This window comes from Acipenser ruthenus, chromosome 21 (assembly GCF_902713425.1).
Source record: "Acipenser ruthenus chromosome 21, fAciRut3.2 maternal haplotype, whole genome shotgun sequence".
NCBI lineage: Eukaryota > Metazoa > Chordata > Actinopteri > Acipenseriformes > Acipenseridae > Acipenser > Acipenser ruthenus.
In genome coordinates this window covers 24,568,174-24,588,291 of record NC_081209.1, presented here as the reverse complement: position 1 = coordinate 24,588,291, position 20,118 = coordinate 24,568,174, and the positions used below count along the sequence as shown (strand labels likewise).

At 36.4% G+C, this 20,118-nt stretch overlaps 1 protein-coding gene across 3 annotated transcripts in view; it reads left to right on the top strand.

The window, feature by feature from the left end:
• Positions 1–398: 398 nt before the first annotated feature.
• The window catches only part of LOC117428206 (E3 ubiquitin-protein ligase NEDD4-like), a 33,159-nt gene continuing 13,439 nt past the window's right edge, over positions 399–20,118 (top strand). Inside the window, exons 1-5 of one of the 3 annotated variants that reach the window (XM_058995176.1) lie at positions 399–650; positions 1,658–1,731; positions 3,440–3,518; positions 3,912–3,950; positions 9,111–9,164. In XM_058995176.1, the coding sequence (XP_058851159.1) occupies positions 606–650; positions 1,658–1,731; positions 3,440–3,518; positions 3,912–3,950; positions 9,111–9,164 (291 nt within the window). In that variant the 5' untranslated portion in view covers positions 399–605. Of the gene's footprint in view, positions 651–1,657; positions 1,732–3,439; positions 3,519–3,911; positions 3,951–9,110; positions 9,165–12,526; positions 13,278–20,118 lie in introns of those variants that run through there. The other 2 variants (XM_058995177.1, XM_058995175.1) reach the window with 2 other exon arrangements.

Here is a 20,118-nt window from a genome sequence, read left to right as displayed (position 1 = left end):
CATAATTCTACTGGGGTTTAGACAATGGTATTTGGTAAATTAAACTCCCTGGAATGCTTTGTTACCATTTTGTTTAGGACTATCTTCTACACATAGCCACAGCACAGGATAAGAACATGTTCAGCTGTTTCAACTACATGCCGGTATTCACAAACCAATACTGTGCCAAACCGTTAAAGTCATTGTCCCACCCTTGACCGGCCACCTGACCAGTACCGTGCATTTATGTTACGCGGTCAAATCCCTTAATAAAGAAACGTTTTTAATATGGGAAACCCCACTCAACCAGAAAGTGCAACTATGCATCTTGCAGGAGAAATTTTGCTGACAAAAGAATGTGGGCGGGGAGTGAGTGACACGGCAGACAGGAATGAGGAAGTGCAGATTACAGTAGAGCGGAAATTATCGTTCCAAAGTACGCAGCGGGAGGAAGGAAGGAGTGAAACAAAACGTAACGTAACACACGTACCGGACAGCACCGTGGAGTGTTTTCTTATTACCTGAGAGGAGGGGATACACGTTCAACATTGTGGTTTTGACGCCTTTTCATTCTGATTTGTACTGTTTCATGTACAGTATATATCGTTATTGAATCGAGAGGGATTATGGCTTTAATTCCTGAAGAAGTGCGTGGTCTGCCAACGGACGAGGTATTAAAATGTGTTGTACGTTTGTATAACTTTTATAACGGTGAATTCAGACATTGGACTTTGGGATTCATTTTAAGGTCTAATACTTTTTTTTAATCTTTATGGTTATTACAATAATAATAATAACTTACCCATACAGTACGACACAGGTTGCTGGTTTTGTTATGGTCAAAGCTGTAGAAAATGCATTCATATTTTAGTTTCAAAATATAATGTAAATGTAGTTTCTTAACAGTAAGTATTAGAGGTAATATTACATAGTTGTTGCTATTTGCTTTTAAAAAAAAACATTAGAAGTAAAGTAAGTCTAGTGCTGGGTGTTGGGAAATGGTTAACACAACGGAAATCGGGGCAGTTCAGACAGTATCGTTGAAAATCACAGAGCTAAAGTAAACATTGCTGTGTCCGACACATATTTAAACAAAATCAATACTGTAATGGATGTAGTGTATGAAACTTGACAGGTAAGCACACAGGCGAATGGTTAGTCGTAGAGAGTGGAAAAACACTGCATTGGGGCGATGAAGAAATGTACACAACCAGGGTGTGTACCTTTGTACTTGCGTGTTATAAAAATACAGTTGTATTTATTAATGTACTAGGAAGATGTACTGGCTTCTTTATGGTTTGTTTCATACAGTATGTATACAGTATTATAAAGCGTTTTAAACTTACAATAAAAAGATCCGAAAACTGTGACGCAAGATAAAGAATGTTGCAGAAGGGGGCGTGCTCTCTCTCTTAGCTTTGCAAATAGCAAGGTTTGTAATGTTTTTAAATACAGCGCTACCAACGAGGCTGTGTGATTTAAATGTGCCTCTGCGTGTAATAATTACAAATATAATATATACTTTCTGAACTAATTTGGCAGCCATATTTTGTTCAAAGTGTTATAAAGACCTCACAACCCCATTTGAGATGTGTATTTCATGTTTGCGGAGTTTTGCAGTACAAATGTTGTTATCACAAACTTGATGTCCTTTTTAAAATGTATTTTATAATTACAGGATGAATCCAGAGTACTTCGAGTTAAGGTTATTGCTGGAATTGGCCTGGCGAAGAAAGATATTTTGGGTGCCAGGTAGCCTGCATTTGTTATCCTTTCTCTGTCAGCAGTAATTAAACATGTTTTTAAAATGTGCTCGTTATCAGTTCAAGGAGATGAACTGCTTTGTTAGTTTGCCTAGGCATGTCCTCTTGTGTTTCAGGTGTAGTCAACTGCAAGACGGTTATACCCACTAATCAGGATTCTGTTGCTTGAATATTTCAGCTTTGGTTGGTAATTTGTGATCTTGTACTATCTAAATGGTACTGAATATTAAATAAAGGCTAGGCCAGAGATTCTCAAGCCAATTTTTGGTAGCTGCACTCTATATTATACTACCCATAGAAGTTAACATAAATGGAATAAGTAGTAGGATGAATACTAGTAGTGAAAACTGCATACCAGAGACGATTTGCCAGCATTGGAGATTGCCTGCCACAGAACACCACGCTGGTGTCTTCAGTGCATAAGTCCCACTTAAACACAGTGTTTTATCAAGTAGACAAGGTTAGCTTTAAGTCACAGAGCTTTATTTAGTAAACAGGGTTAGCTCTGTCATTTCAAACACAGCAGGATGATGGAGTGTGATGATCATTGTGATAATATCAAAGGTAGGAACTTTACAAAGCTGTCTGGCTGAATTATTGAAAGATTATATTGGAAACCATTGGCCCAGATCCGATGCGACTTTGCAAGGGCAATTTGTCACAAGAAGTGAACTACAGTACCTTTCAGCCTAAAATATTTAAAGTTGTACAGTATGTTATTGGCATAGCATGTTATAATTCCCTCATACATTATTGATGCTGTTATTTTTTTATTTTAATTTTTTTACAGTACCACTTTCAGATAGTTTTAACCACTCCATGGGCTATTTATCCATCCCAGACATATATTTCAAATGTATCTAATAACTTTTAATCAATTAGATTAATGCAATTAATAGCAATGTTTCAATGTCTTGAGAGCTGGATATGTCTTACCGTGTGTTCAGGGGCTGTTATTTAATTACTGTGCATATTATTCTGTTACCTGTAGGTGGTGCTGTTTCAGTGTTCTCGAATGTAGTACATTCATTGTACAGTATCTCTATTCATGCCAGCATTTGTCAAGACGTAGGTATAACTAAATAAAATGGGGTAAATACTATGACCAATTGGTCGTTCTGTCAGACTATGTCACACTTCTATTTTGACATTGTGTGGATATGGGCTGTGGTAATCTAAGTTTTCATGATAATGACAAATCTAATCTATACCCATGGTGGGGATGTTTTGAGGCGGTGGTGTTGTTTTAATAGTTCAAGCCTAAAATAAGATGAAAAATATGCATGGAATAATAGAAACATTGGAAACATGGTGATACAATGTAAATGAACTGTTCATCTTAATAAGAAACTTTTTACATTTCAAAGTATTTCTGTAATTGCTAAATTCAGACCAGGGCCATAGGAAGACAGTGTCTCAATATGCTATTTAGAGCACCTAATTAAATTAAACCAATGCGATTACCTGGAGTTATTGTCTTTTGCAGTTGTGCAACTTGGTAATTCTGTAAATCTTATTTACTGCTTTACATACATGTTGTACAAGGCCAGCTGCCTATGACTGATTAGCCTGCAGACTGCATAGCTGCGCAGTCTATTAATACTCCAGATTGAGAACTTAACTTTCCAGTAATCATCCCCCCCCCCCACACATTTAGGTAATGTCTTCTTGATGGCGCTTTTTTTTTTTTTCCACAGTGATCCTTATACAAGAGTTTCTTTGTATGATCCTGTAAATGGGGAACTCACCAGTATCCAAACCAAAACTATAAAAAAGGTGAGTAACTTTTGTCTTTTAGGCCATACATAATTATTGTAACATACAGGCATCTATTTTAGTAAACAATGGCAGATCTAAATACCCCTAAAATTCAGTTTTTATACATTGTGCAAGTAGCCTGGTGTACAAGTTAGATTGAAGTGATCTCTCACCATATAGGAAAGCTATTGGCATATATAGCAAAATAGTGCTACTACCCTGCTGTAAAGGTATTTCCCAATACTGAACTCTTTCTCCTATGCATTCACATCTATTTTTTTTTTTAAAGAAAAAAATGACCAAACTTGTCATTTTAAAGTAGGGCCTTGTATCTTCATTTTAGAATTGTATATGATGTTGTTCTGTTTTTCTTTCCTTCGTCAAAACAAAATAATAAAATGTTTTTCTTAGACACTGGACCCTAAGTGGAACGAGGAGTTTTACTTCAGAGTAAGTATTCTACAAACTGCTTTACAGATTTTATTTCCATATATTTATATCTATATATATCTATATCTATATATATACACACAATACACCATAGCAGGAAAGTTGGAACCACTTTCTTTCTGAAAACAGAAAAGAAACCTGTTCCAAAACTAGCAAAACTTGGCTTGCCTGCATGCAGAAGCTCTTCAATTAAGTTTACAAGCTGTTTATTCTTTACTCTCGGATCCACATTTTGAACGTGTCCAGAAAGTGCAGTTTCTGTTTTGTGTTATGCTGTCTTGAGTGCACGTCTGTGCTTCAGCACTGGTTATTATTCAGGGTTCTGGGTCACGCTATGTCACATGAGAGAGGAAAGGTCCTATGGTAGCTGACATGCTTGAACAGCAATTGTAACACATCTTTTGCCAGCTAGGCAACAAATAGCATTGCTGACTACATTACTTTAAACTTAAATGTACAAAATAAAAATAAAAAAAAGTATAAAAACAGAAATACTATATCTCAAGAACTAACAGTAAACTAATCAACACAAAAGTATATCAGTATTTATCAGGTTTGAGTTCAATTAGAAACATTTTGTTTTTCATAGCCATTGGCCCCTCATGATTTCCCTGACTTTAAACTGCCAATGCCTATTGAGACATGGTGAAAATGTCTTGCTGCCTTATTTCCTGAGCTTGCTACCCATCAGGAAACTAGACTAGACTAATATACAAGTCAGGACAAAAAACTGCAATTCTGTACAAGGGTTTGTATTGCTACCCCCAGACACCCACTCCTCCTTTATGATTGATAATTCCAAGTTGATTATATCCATGGAAAATATATATTTAAGATTCGATTAACCATATTTTCCGAAAAAATACACTGGGATGCTAGAAAGAGAAACTTTTTTTTGACTGGTTGCCAGCAGGATTACAACTGTGAACATAAGTGTTACAACTGCTAAACTACAGCCGTTTGATTTTTAACTTGAAGTTCATTGCATAGGCTATTTTGCTTGATTTGTAGTATTGAACAGAAGTTTTCATGTTATGTACTCTCCATCTGTTTTGCTTCAGTTTCACATCATTCATTGTGTTATGAATTACAGCAATGTTCTCTCAATACTGGCAACATAGTGTTTTCCTAATTGTCAACTGGTTGCATTGACTTGATTTTGATGCAAGTCACATTTATTAACGTGACAGTATACTGTTTTGTGGATCCCCACAGTATCAGGGTCGCGGTTGTTTTTGAAAACTGTGGTTGTTAAAATAATGACATGCAGCTGTATTTCTTCTGCTTTCATCAAGGCAGAAATGGGAAATAGGAAAACAAAGCAGTCAAGCACAACCAAGCTTTTCATTAATAACAACGGACACGTTTTTGGGGGATTAAAAGATCCATTACAAAGAGAAAGTACCATAAGCACATTTTAATTGGTTTTGTATCTTTTCTTTAAGTCTTGTTTCTAACTTGTAGGAGGTGCCGTCTGTTTATCCACAGATCCGTAAAGCAAGGGGAACAGCTGGGTAATCTCATGGGATTTATTTGTCCATAACTTTTGTCCCCAACAACATATTGAAAGCTTTACAAAGTTTTTAAAATCTGGTTTATTGTTTTTCAATTTAAATATCTTTATGCTTTTATTTGAAAACAAATGATCCCATTACAGGTAATAATTTTCCAAAGCTGTTATACAGAAAAAAAAAGACACATTGAAGTAAAAAGTAAAATATGGCTGTGTGTTGAACAATGCTTTTTTTTCCATATGATATAATATCCTTGATCTCAAACTAACGGATACGTTCAGCGCTGCTCTGAGTATATTTATAATACTTTTAAATCTAAAAATGTCTGTTTGCGAATGTGGTATTGAAGTGTGCTGCTTTCCATTGTATAATTTGGAGTCCTATCAAAATAAATGTAGCTAGGACCTTTTGAGAGTTATATAGGTTGGCTCAAACTGACAGCCTTGCAGTAAGGTAGCCGGGAGTCTCAGATAAAAATAGATGTGCAAAGATATTACATTTCTATGTTTGTTGGAAGTGGCTTTGGTGTTGGTGGTTGTTTTAAGTGGTTCAGGAAAATCTGAAGATTAGCCTACATACATCAAAGTGAAAGCAATATTAAAATGTTTTCGGTGGAGTGAAACCATTAAAACCATTAAAAGAATATAAACTATGTAATTAATTACCAGTTCAGCTTGCTCTGTAGATAAACGGAGTTGGGCATGAGAAGTTAAGTGTAAAGCAGAGGGCAGACATTTGAAACCTCACTAGCTCTTATAATACTTAACTCCAACAGCTAGGTCACGCTGTCCCTGTGCCTGTACACTGCGACATTTATTCATCTCCAGCTACTCAAATAAATCCTCATGACAGAGTATAACCACTAACAAATGCATGTTGCATATTGCATTCACCATTATACAACACTGAGATTGCCAGGGGATCTGTGAATTCTGTGAGAGTTGCTGCCTAATCGTTCAGATAAGCAACAGGATATAATTACCACTAATGTGTGGAAGTGGATAATGGCCCCATTAACAAGTCTGGAGTCGCCTAGCGTAAAATACAGGACCCATCTCTTTATTGAAGTGGGTGTCTCAGGCTGCAGTTTGAATCCTCCCTTCTGGCCCCCCTGCTCCCAACATGGGAACTGCTTACTTATACCGTTACTTGCATTACATTATCAATACTTTGAACTTGCTGCACTAGAATGGTAAATGTTGTCACAGTAAACATGCTGTAAGAGACTGTGACAGCCCTCACAATCCCGTTTCAGTAGGGAAGTCGTTTTTGTTTTATCAAAGGCACTCATGACTTAATATTACCTGTCTTTGTCAGAGTGAGTGCTTTCCTGCTCTTCAACGTAGATGTTTAAGTAAATCAGTGTTTCACAAGTTAAAAACTCAAATCTAGCCATATCAAACAGCTTAGCTGTGCATTTTAAAATGTCTGCATATTCCTGATGCACTTGAGGGTCGGGTTGTTTTAGTGCCCTTAGGTGTCATTTTTTTATTTTTATCATATATTCTATAAAAAACTGGTAGTGAGTAAGACAGTATTTCTAGTTTCCCTGACGATGAAAGTTATACCCCTAGAATAATATGCAGCCCTGCGATCTCAATTAAGTTAATGTGCTTTTTTTGGCATGCTAAAGCCTAACTCTGAATGAGAATGTATTGACCTTGTACATGTATGTTGAGGGTTTGGTCTTCTAGACACTTATCGGTTTGGGGAGCAGTACTGTAGTCCCGGGGTAACAGTTGTATCAAATATTACTGCTTTAACATTGATAATTCCTTCTGCTTGTGCCATTTCATCAGTCAGCTATTTTAGTGTACCTGTCAGAAATGTACAGGATGATTTTTCCTACTTTCAGATTGATATTAAATGATTTATTAAAGAGAACAGAGGTTGTCACATATGTCATTTGTAAATGCTGTAGCTTAATACCATCAAGCTGTCGTTGACCTTTTTTAGTTGATTTAGCATAAGGAAGCTAACATTAGGCCAGTGTGCTTTTAGCTTTTCTTTCATTCTTTCCTCCTTCCCTGAGATTCAGCTGGGCTTTTTAAGTTAAAAAAAGGAAAATAAAAGAATACAAACTTGTTTTTTCTCCTTAGTTTATCACATGTTCTACAAAATGCTGTTGGGATGTGTGGTGAGAATTCTGTTTTAAAACCTATTGCTACACCATCTGTCAGACCTGTGATTAGTTCAATGTTTTGAAATGGAAAAGTGCTGCCCTGTTTTGCATAATAATGTGTTTGGCATTGGGCTGCTTTTGGAAAATGTAATGTTATTACTGTATTTATAGTTTTCAGAAGATATTGTAAACAATGTATATAAACCGGTCTACAATTGTTTATTATTTGGTGGGGATGGGGGTAGGGATAAATTGCTTTGTTGGCTGGAGAGCACTTTCACAAAAAACATAAAGTTTACAGAAAACTTTTTCCACTTTGAAAGATGTGTCACTGTAAAATCTCATCCTGGGTATCATGTGCCCCATGTATAATACACTTGGTTGAGCATTTTAATATAAAGTTGATGTACGCTAATATCCAGCATTACAGACTATGTCGGGAAAGGGGGTCATAATTGTCCACCATCCCTACTTGACCTCAATATATGCACCTGCCTACAGTATCTTTTTGTCAATAAGGACATCACTTGGACATGAAAAGACACTAAACCCCGTTTGTTAACATTTGGATGCCAGTCTTTTTTTTCACCTTGCATTTTTCCTTCTACAATACCTCCAATATATTGCAACATATCTCAGTAATGAAAATTAATAGAAATGATGGGTCATGCGTTGTGTGAAAATACAGATGGCAAGTTACCATTTAAACGCAAGGCCTGTGTAGTTTCTGTACAGTAACAGTAACGTATTTTCCTAATCCATAAGCTAAAATATTAGAGGCTGATCGGATCATTGGGGTTTATGAAATAAAAGTTATTCCACTTTGAAAAAATGTGTGTCATTATCATTGTCGGTATTTTACGCATACTGTAACCCACAGTATGTACTATTTATAAAGCATGTAACATATCAAAGCTGTCAAGTGTGCAGCAAGATCTCGTGGATAAGAGAACACCCCTCGGGAAGCAAGCAAAGTGCTCTCTTAGCCGAAGTGTTCTCTAAGACAGAGTTGACCGTCGGACACAATATGCCAAGGCCAATCACAATATCAATCAATAAATACAAAGGTATTTATTACTTATGTTATGATGCACGTGCATCAACAGATGAAACGAACTGAATAAGTAAGAGAAAAGCAACAGGCAAGCATATGTTAATACAGTTATAATAATAAACTAACTGACAAACTAATGTTAATAAACTAATTGACAAACGATTAACAAAGTACCCCTACAAGACAGGTTTCTGACAAAGCAAAAGCACAGAGCCGTAAAACCAGAAATGATCACGTCCATTGATCTCTTGTTTACAGGAAAATGTGCAGCTTCCTTTATCCTGACAAAACCGCTTTTTAGACTTGGTCCATTGGAACAATATTAATATGTATATCCTGAAAACCGCACCCAATCTTTATACATTTCTTTCCAATGCTTTGATATATTTAAAGCCACAGTGCAAAGATCGTAATGCTATTAAGGGACAATGGTATCCAAAGTGTTTACCGATTCCTTTGTTTTTCCTCAGGTCCATCCCCGGCAGCATAGACTGCTCTTTGAAGTTTTTGATGAGAACCGTTTGGTAAGTTTCATTACAAGCAAACCAAAAATACATTTCTCATGGTATAAAACATAAAATGAAATTGTTATTCCACTGTGCCTGAGGAGTTTTTACTTTAAGTAAATAAAGGCACTTCTACAATAGGTAATTAAGTTTGTCCTGAGGCAACAATAAGAACAAATTATTCATTACAATTCTGTTGATGATTTCTTTTGTTTGTGGAAGACCTCCAGCTGTGCCACAGGCCCCTTTGCCTTTCTGCTGAAATGTGACAAAGACGATGTATTGCACACAGTACATTTTTATGAAACACTGCACTGCTTGTGTGAGGCAGTTCATTAAAGGATGGAGGATGTACCATGTGCATGCAAATGCTTTACTAAGCCTGTGTCGATGGATGAAATGGTTTGGTATTCATTAAACCATCAGGTACTGTTTATTAAAGGTTTGGAGTTGGTTCTCACTTTTCAAAGCACCCTCTAATTGCCAGGAAACTTATTACAAGTAGTTCAATGGGGCATTTTCAAGCAGTGTTAACCAAGTTTCTCAAATAAAAAATGGTGTGATGTTGATGGTTGCAATAGCAGAAAGGGATAGAGTTTTACCAACAAGCTTTTACTTAAAATAAAATGTTATTTTGCTTGCTTTGTGTTTTAGGCATTATTTTATAACATCAGGTTTTATTTTCACAAAATCTGGAAGCAATTTCAAATAAAGAGCTGTAGATAAAAGTTCCTTTGTTTAGACTTGTATTATAATTCTCTCTGCTATGGATAAAAAATCATCTTAATTTTGGACATGGTAAACAAAGTTTATACCTAAAAGAGAAGGCTGACAGGAAGATCACTATATTCTTATAAACCCTCGGTCTATGGTTAAAAGTACCTGAGCTATTTGGTGTGTCAGCTTCCCATGAATGATCTAGTATATCTTTTATTGCTATTCAATTCAGGTTAGGGAAATTAAATATACCCAAGAGTATTACTAAGGTACTAAGTAAATGTGTGTCAACAAATGAACTGCAATACAGTATGACCAAGAAATGTTTTTGTAAAATATTACATTTTACTGCCGACCACACTAAATTATGGTAAAGGTTAAATAAACCCCAAGAATAAATTATTACAGGCAAGCTGTATTGTGTTTCAGAACATTATGGCTGTATGTAAGACATTATAATGATCAGATGGACAGACTTCTAAAATGGCTACATTTGTTATAGAGGCTTAGTTGTAGACGATTTACAAATGTTTGAATATGGTTATAGTATGGTGGTACAAGATTTGCATTACATAATATATTTACTTAAATAGAAATGGTCAGTTTCTGTAATGTTTCTTTTTTTATTACCGGTGTGTAGTATCTAGCAAGTCGCTCTTAAGTTATGAGTCACAAGAAACTTCCTAGAAACAAACATAATAACATATGAATGCTGCAAACCGATGCAGATAGTATTTATTTTGGGTTGATTTGTAACTACAATGTGAGAGAAACTGTGAAATGATAACCCATTAACACATTAGTGCTGTGTTAATGTGTATAATCTTGGGAAGAATTTTTAATATCTGTAATCCAGTAATTATTGGAATAGTTTAGCAGCTAATAAGAAAAGATGCAGTAAAAAAGAATTTGGCCTGCTTGGCATATGTCTGTGGATGTAGCATATCTCCCTATAAAAAGATTTTTATTTTTGTTCAGCTGTGCTCTTCATACAGGCAAAATACTAGTTGGTGTTTCACACATGCAATAATAATTGCCTGTATGTTTTTATATGTGTTTTAAGAAAAGTAACGGAAATCCACAAATGTCAGCGACATAGCTCATTAGCTAGTTAGTGTAAATAGCTAATTAACTTCCATTGCTTTATCTCTGCATCAAAGAGCTGTTTTAAAGGAAATTGCATTCGGTTTTACAAGCACAGTTAACTCGCAGTTTGTAATAACTACCAGTAGCTTCCTGCATATTTCCACAAGTCCAGTGGTTTCCAAGTGTGGATAGTATTTGGAAATTCAATCCTAAAGTTTGATACTGAATTATGTTGGACCTCATTCTTCCCGATTTCCTGTAATTCTATACCAAAGGGTAAAAATATTAGTGGCGGTACGGTGCAGAAGAAACTTTAGACACATTGCTGCTTGAAGTTGTTTTTAATGCTCGGCTAGCATCGTAGAGAGAAGTACTGTGGTGCTTGAATCTGAAATGTAAGAGGATTGTTGTTTTTGGGCTGGATTCATTCATGCAAATTTGAGAAGGTATAATTGAAGCGAGGTTTGGCTTGGTTTCAGTTCAGCAGCTGAGCTCTGCTGCAGATTGGTTCTCTAAGTGAATGCACCTTGGCTACAGATCTTTAGGATTGTGCAGTCTCAGGAGCAGTTCGTTTGGTGGTGTATGCACTTCAGAGTTAGTCTGACCGCCCAGGCTAATAACTTCACTTCAACCATGAGTGGAATGTAGTTTGTCACTACAGCTATTTCTGCTATCTACAGCTACTAATGATTGTAATCACAAAACAGGATCCCGAGCAGTTGCTTTGCTGCTTTTCAAGTGAGTTTTGCCATGCGTTTCACTTGCTTACAAGACTAGAAAGTTGGACTAATGGCACGGCGGCTGCGTTTGCATTTTGCATCAAGGAGAAGCAATACCGACCCTTTGTCTGAGACCTGTGACAATGGCATGGAAAACAACTTGTGTATGTCCTCTCATAGTACTTCTGAAAATACAGCACAACATGTTATTCAAAGGAAGGTAACCCCAGGGCAGCTGGCTTTGCCTCCGTTGTCACCAGAGATTGGTCATTTACAGCGCTGTTCATCACTATTTATACCACAGCTTAACAGCAACAAAAAGAGCACTTCTTTGCAGATTTCCCTGCAGTCTCGGAAATTAAACGGAGATCTTGAAACATGTGGCAGTGTTGTTGGTGGTCTTGGTAGTAGTTATAGAAGAACCAAAAAGGAGGAAAGCAATTGTTGTGGATCAAGTGATATTAAAAGTGGAATTAGCTCTTTTACCAAGGAAATAGCCAATGGTGGTGATTCTTGCGGCATTCCTACAGCTGAAGGTTTTTCTTGTAACAGCAGCAGCGCAAATGGTTTTGGGTCATGTGTAAGCAGTACCGTGAGTGACAGCAGCTCCTGCAGCACCAGGACTTGTCAGGGTACTCCTTGTAACATCAGAACCAGGGATTTTGGGTCCTGTGCAAGCCCTAGCAGCAGTACCACCAGTGATGCAGGTTATTGTAGCAGTAGCAGTATTTATTTTGAACCTGAAATCTTTGAGCGCACAGTGGGAATAGAAAGAACACCTGTAAAACGGAAGCCGAAGGTGCCACTGAGGCGCTGCTCTTCTTTAGTTATATTTCCGCGGAGCCCCTGTAACACACCACCAGCATCTCCTATTAGCCCAGGACCTCTGCCAGCACGCAGTTCCTACCAAACCTCACACCAGTTTTTGCTTTCTGCTGTCGAGCCTATGCAGGAAGACGATCAAATTGCATCAAAGGGTTCCATTGCAACAGCGGTCAATGGCTTAAGGTTATCTAAAAACAGCTGTCCAACCGTTGAGCTAAGGGACATAAGACCACTGCACTTGAATGGGCCGCTACCAGATAGACCCCAGGAAACTGACAGTGACCAGGATCAGCCAGCTGCTCGGGAACGATCACAGAGACACTCAACTGTTTTGCTGCATTTTGCTCAGCAAAGAGCAGTTGCAATTGGTGAGTCGACCACAAATGGCCAGAGCAGTTCTGAGCATCCGGTTCAGGAATCAGAACCCGATGTTTGTCCGCAGTATCATCATATAAAACTGGTCCGGAGCACGTCTGCATGTCTGCCCTTGCAGAAACATTCAGACTCTCAACTAGATTCACATAGAGAAACTGAAAGAGATGGGACCCAAGCAGATAATGGCCAGCACAATGCACTGCAGAGGAGCCTTTCATTTGAAGTGCCATACCAACAGATTTCATACCATTTATCTACATCTACGCAACACAATTCAAAGACAGGGGCCCCTCATGTGCACATTCATTTATCACCTGGCACCGAAGGAAGGGTATGTGGTTCCTTAATGGAAATAAATAGCAACTGCAAAAGTGAAAATGATAAAGCCATCCCTGGAAGAAGCACAAAGGTAAGCATTTTTACTGAGCTTACTATTTTGCAACAAAATGTCAACCTACAGAATTTATTTTTATTTATTATTATTATTATTATTATTATTATTATTATTATTATTATTATTATTATTACTAGTATTTTGCCTTACTAGTATTTTTTTATCATATAGTTTTTTTGCTGTTGAATATAATACCATTTTTGCTGTTGAATATAATAAAAACAAATATTACTAATATATAGTCAATAAATAGTCAATATCACCATGCAAGTAATGCCACAATTTAGTCAAAAGCTGGTACATTGAAATGGGAATAGTAATCACTAGTGTTACCGTTTCTAACTCTTTTAGACCGGTAGCAAAACAAACTAACGGTCACTGAAATTCTTAGTGCATCTTGCAGTTGTAAAGGGCTGTGTATTTTTTTTTCTTATGGAGTCCTTCTTTGTTGCAAGGGTTTATAGTAAAGGGTTAAGGTTACTGTGATCGTCGGCTGCATACCAGTTACCCATAAAGAATGCTGCTCCTGATGCCAGTGATACTGTAAAAACAAAAGATCTAGCCAGTCTGGAACAAGTAATGAAATATTGAAGGAAACCTGTTGGAAAAAATGGAAAATTCTTTTAAAGGAGTAAAATGGCAAACTAATTGAAATATGGCTGTTTCTGGGACTTTTACTAGACCCTTCTATTGTGCCTGATTTGTAAGCAAGCAATCCTGTTAATGCCCATGGTTTCGGTTATGAACCGAGTCAAAAAGTAAATTGTAACAAATGGGCAGTATGTTGTATAAATGACCAATCTTTGTTCAAAATATTGTTAGTTTTAACACAGAAAGCATGTGTTCCATAGAGTGCCTCAGTAAGTCCATAATTCAATGCTGAATGTAGCTCATTCACTTACAGCTGTTGTTAGTTGTGTAATTAGTTTAATCACTGGAGAAAAGACCGCAAGCTACCCCTACGAATAGCTGGCTATTAACATCTGTACACCATGTTCAGCTTTGCTAAAGTGTTATTCGGTATCAGTTTTCCCGCCCCTAATATACTGTTCATAATACCCTATAATACCCTACAAGCCTATATATTTACTTATATGTGACCTGTTCTATGAAAACATAACTCTGAGCAAGGGTGTGGGGAACTCCACTTGACCTAAGTTCTGTGTTACCTGTTAATTGGCCTACACACTCAGGTTGAAATCCCTAGAAGAATCCTGTATTTTGTTTTTTATGTAGGCCTATGCCTTTGTGTTTTCATTATTTAATTAGGCCTACCTTTTGTAGAGTATACACAATTGCTTGTTACCACAAAGTAGTTGGGTTTTAAGGTGATTGTAGGTTTCATATGAAACATTAAAAGGAAGTTGTACTGACAGGTGGACAGGTAAGCTGCCTGAAACGATGTATGACACAAACAAATTCAGAGTAGCAAACAAGGATTGCTTAATGTGTTGTGGCCATCAATCTGTGTGCTTTATTGGGCTGTGTACATCTGTTGCCAGCATTTATTAATGATTCAAGAGTAGAAATATGCAGCATTCAAGGAAGGGATCAATCTTTTAGTAAATCTGTTCTAGGCTTACCCACAAATGTACTTTTGGATTTCTTTTGCATTTTTTTTTTACCCCATAAACCATTCTGTGGCAGAAATCGAGCAGTTCTGTATGAAGATGTAATAGCACTGCAACAGGCTACGCATTGCTGTGAATGAGCACCTTTTTGACTCTTCATTTGTTTATCCAGCCTGTACCTTGTCTTGTTATTGCAGAGTAACATGATTTGGAATCCACCTGAAAGCGAATGGCAGAGAGATTACACTTGTCATGTTATGATTTATATTTGTATTCTGGTTAATTATAGCTGCAAAGAGAGCCCAGTTAAAAATAGACAACTTCAGAAATATTTCTCTTGACTCCAGTTAGTCTGGCCCAGCTTACTGATACGAGTGGTCTGGATTCAAGTTTAACAACTTGATACCAGAGTAGAGTTTAGTAATTTGAGTCATCTGTATACACTAGTCATGAAATAAAATCAATGATGAGGCTTCAGCAGTGGAAGGGCTGCACTGTATGCTCTCTTATGTGCCTTGAACCAGGCTCTGTTTATAAAGCATTGGGTGTCATGCTATCCATGTTTCAACAGCTTGGCAAAACCAACTGCTCAAAAATGTGATGGAATAATTGCAAAGTAACCTTGAATTATAAATGCAATAACTTGTTTAAGGCAAAAAATTACAGCATCAAATATTGCTACTTTACCAACATTGCATACAGTATATGTTGCATTGAAAGCTTTAATAAACATTTAAGCCACTGGTCTGCTTTATGGAAAGAACATATTTTTTTCATGGTTGTGCATGTGCACCTACCAATTGTACATTTTGGTTATTTGGTAGCCCAAAACAATAAATACATTATTTTGGAAGCTTTTAGTGATGGTATTTGAAGTACAGAATTAAAGGCTCATGGTTATGCAAAACTGCTGTTACAAATAAATCTAAAATCAGAAACTATTTTGGTTGCAGATATTGTCAGTGAAATTATCCCTTCAGAATAAGTTCAGTATTAAAATTGACGGATCATGCGACAACGCTTTTGTGACAAAAAAAATGTGATAGTATAAATTCACTTTGAGGAGTACAGATCAGCTATGCAAAGGGTTATGTGTTGTTTGAAATGGAAACTGGCCTAGGTCTCTTCTCCTGTGGCTGCTGAGAAGACATTCAGCCTGTCAGCTGTCTGAAGAACATGATGTCTGGATGTTTAAAAGGAAGAATGTTGGTTTTTAAAAGGGATCCATTGAGCCTTTATTTTTGTAAGCTGTAATAGCCTGGATCAATGTTTGTTTTTTTCTGTTTTAGTTGATTTAGTTTATAATACCTCCAATAAAAATCAGATGCTTTCATGTCTCTTGTAGCAACTGTAGACCTGTGTTTGAGGACCAGCTGAACCTTCTTCTGATTAAATATACATGTGTACAGAGTGTAAATATAACTTGTGTAAAGGACCATCTTTATACAGTTGTTCTGTAGTTTAGGCAAAGCTGATTTCAAAAGAATTTCTTTTTTTGGCTTGTCTTTGTAAATGTTGATATTAGTACATATTTGTCCAGGTTGCTACTATACAATGTAAGGTTTTGTGTGTCACTGAACTGCAGGTGTTTTAGTTTTGTTTAATTGTGTTTATGAAAGGGGTCACTGTTGCCAGCTCCCAGACATCGAAATTCCAGACAGTTAGTTTTAAAGAAGACTGTTAGGCTTTATTCCTCCTTCTTTAAAAAAGAAAAAAAATGTTGTTGGTGAAATAGTTCCTGTTGGGTAATAATCTTAATTGTTTTGCTGGATCCTGCCGAGTCAACGCCCCGGTTTGAGCGATCGCCCCACCCCAACTTTTAGCTGAAAGACACTTTTTCACCATTCATTTTCGTTTTTTAATAACTATGCTCACGTGAATAGAAAAGACTGCCTAGAAGTTGCTCTGTGCATTGAATGATTCAGGGTTTGGGTTATCTTCTGTTCAGATAACGAAGACGTGGAGTTCGGTGGTTTCGGATCAGATGAGACATCTGATTGATTATGCTTTCCTGTTACATTACAATCCATATTTTTTTTTTTTTTTAGACACTGCAAGAGCTTGTAACTGAGGCACCATTTTTTTGTATTGAAAATTGTAATGCTATAGTGCTACTTTGGATTTTCATGTATTGTTTTGTGTTGTGTTTTCACACTGGACACTGACATTTTTTACTTGCAGACATTATGTAAAGCCCTTTATTTTAGTGGAATGAAAATTTCACGTGTTTTATATAGTTTTTTAAATGTAGCAACCTTTTATTCCAGCGTTTTTCACCTACAGATGTATTTTTTCATGATGTGGCTTTGCACTGGACACTGCAGCTTTAAAGTTAAATGTTTGTTTTGTGAAAATATTTGAAATGACAAAACAGTTGAATTTCACCAGTCATTAAATATGTTACCTGCACCTTGATTCTTTATGGTGACTGTGTGCTTTTACCTTTGAATTAAACATGCCTAATTGTAAACGTAATCTGCCCAATGTTAAAAATACTCCCTCTGCAGTGACGTCTGTAATTTTGCCCCTGTCTGAGTCGACGTCCCCCTCACACTTTTGCTTAATGACAACTTTACACCCCATAGGCCGTTGACTCTGCGGAATTCGGTAATATCCACTAATTCCTTTGATTCCTAACTTGTTTTGAAACAAATGGGTCAATTATATGTACAACTTCCCATTATTGTGGGAACATGGTTATTTGGGGAATTTGTTTTGGGACAGACATCCCAGGAAATATTAATTTATATATAAATTGGCCTTGAATGCTTTGCTTCCATTTGAGTGTCTTAAATACCCATATTTATCCTTGAACACCCCGCAGTACATGATCTGTTACCATATGGTCAAGGGTTAAAGCATGCATGTTTGGCTCAATTGGTTGCGTTTTGAATATGATCATTATCTGCGGTAATGTGTGCTTTTGAGACATCTAGGTGAACTTATAGAACTGAAACATAGTAATACATTAGGGTCATAGACAAGGGCCCCTAGTTATTCTTTAAATGGTGACACATATCTGAATTTGTTGGTTAAATATTTGAATTTTAAAATATCTGCTTGAATTGTGGAGTACACATTTTTTGGACCTGCTTCACAAAAGTCAGTTTAAATTGCATTGTTATACTGACATCCAGAATGTTAGCAGTGTATTAATGTATTTTCTGTTTCTCTAATGGCATACAGTTGGAATTTGACTTATTGTTTCCCTGCAGTGCTTGGTAAACAGTAATTATGCTCTAATGCAAATGGGTAACAGATGGCTACTGTATGTGTACTAATGTGCTATCAGTGGATTAAATATATGATAGATTTTTATCGTACAGTTACCATGGTAGATTTTGATAAATAAAGAGCCTTCTTTTTTTACATTTATTTACAGTGCACATCACCTGAAAGCAAATTGATTCAGATTTATTCATTTAAGAGTTGAATGATTCATATCTCCCACATCAAAAAAGATTATGCACTGTTTTGATGAGAATAAAGAAATAGATCAGTCCTTAACACGAGAGGGTTTAAACGGAATGACGTCAAACAATTTTCTTATCGAAGATCTCTGGAGAGATTCATGTTCCCTAGTTCAGTAAAACCTTGCTTTTAAGGCCGCCTTAGTAAAAAAAGCCTTTTTTTTATTTTTATCTTTTTACAGTCCCTATTTGCTCCTATTGATTGTAGTGAAAAATCATACAATATTAAGACCATCATCTGAAGTCCCAGATGTTCTGTTAAATTACCCCTCTGTTGAGGCCCACATACTGTAAACTACCAGCTGTCCTCATTTGATTAAAAAAAAAAAAATGAAAAAAACAATCAGAATGCAGCAATGTTTGTACGGAGTATTTGCCTAAGAATTCTCAACACAATGAAAGGTAGAACAGTAATAACATTAATAAAGCTAAATGGTTAGGTCTCCTTTTTTATATGTGCTGTAACTGATGCTGAACATCATTTCAAAACTGTTTTGGGTTTAGACTGGTTTTCTTTTAATGATAGATTCTAGCACAATTCCTGGGTATAAATTCAGCTCTATTTTGTTTTGGTCGGCTTATGAATGCAGAGATGTCTGACTATTTTCTTTGTTTAACATAATGCATCAAAGTTTGGGGATGTTATTGCTATATCCATAAAATAGAATTAGGCTTAGAAGCAGTGTCAGTTTACTCTGATGTACTCTGGTGTGTTTTATTGGTAGCATTAAGTGATTACCAAGTGAAAAGGCTTTTGGAGAGAATTTCAATAATTTACCAAGATAGTAATCTTTTGCAAAACCTAGTTAAATACTGTAAGGACCACTGTCTTAATCCTTTAAAACATTGTAATGTATACCGTACAGATTTATTACAAAAAAAAATACAGACCACCTCCTTTTTGTGACATTTTGTGTAAATAGAGGCACATGCATTTCACACCACCAGTTATAACACGCACAGTCGCTGATTCCTTGAGTTCTGCTGCCTTTTTTGATTTAATGAGTCTGTATACATTAAGGGTTCTAGCTAGGCACAGATGGAATATGCTTTCTTTGGCACCAGCTCTGTTTCAGTAAGAGGAGGTATACAGTAGTTCCATTCAATAAATATTTTCATTACTCAAGTACTGCAACTATTTAAAAGTGTACAAACATATTTATTTTTCTTAGGGCATTAACCATGTGCAGTTTTGTGATTGCGTGTGAAAATTGTGGAGGTTGTGCAGTACAGTGTAAGTGGCAAGAACTTAGCTAGAGAAAGTTGGCAGAAAATTAATCAAGCCCACATGATATGCGCCTACTTTTTTTTTTTTTTTTTTTATTTCTTCTTGGCATGCCCCTGAAATGGACAGAACCCAGGGGAAATCATTTGTGGATTAGTTTAGCTCATTCAGCATTGTCTTGCATATGAAAACCAAGTCTTTCTGAGGGTTCCTCTTAGTTTGTTGGTAGTAAAAGAGATTAGACTGGAAAAGCTGCTAAAAAATGTCAGTGTTGCAATTATCTTTTCCCCAACACTGCTGTATGAAATGAAGGTTTCCTGAACATTAGTAATAATAAATAATAATAATAATAATAATAAACAATTCACTTCAGACGTCATGCAAAAAAAGGGACATTTTTATATCGTCTTTTAATGCTCTATGGACTGTTTTAAATTGGCGGATACAGGTTTTACATTTTAGGGTGAATGTCAGCTGTGCTCAACACCTGGAAATGGGTTCATTAATTCAGTACATGCACTTGCTATAAACCCACTATAGTAGTTGATGTGTTTTTTCTAACAAGCATTTGTTTTCAGAAATCAGCTGTA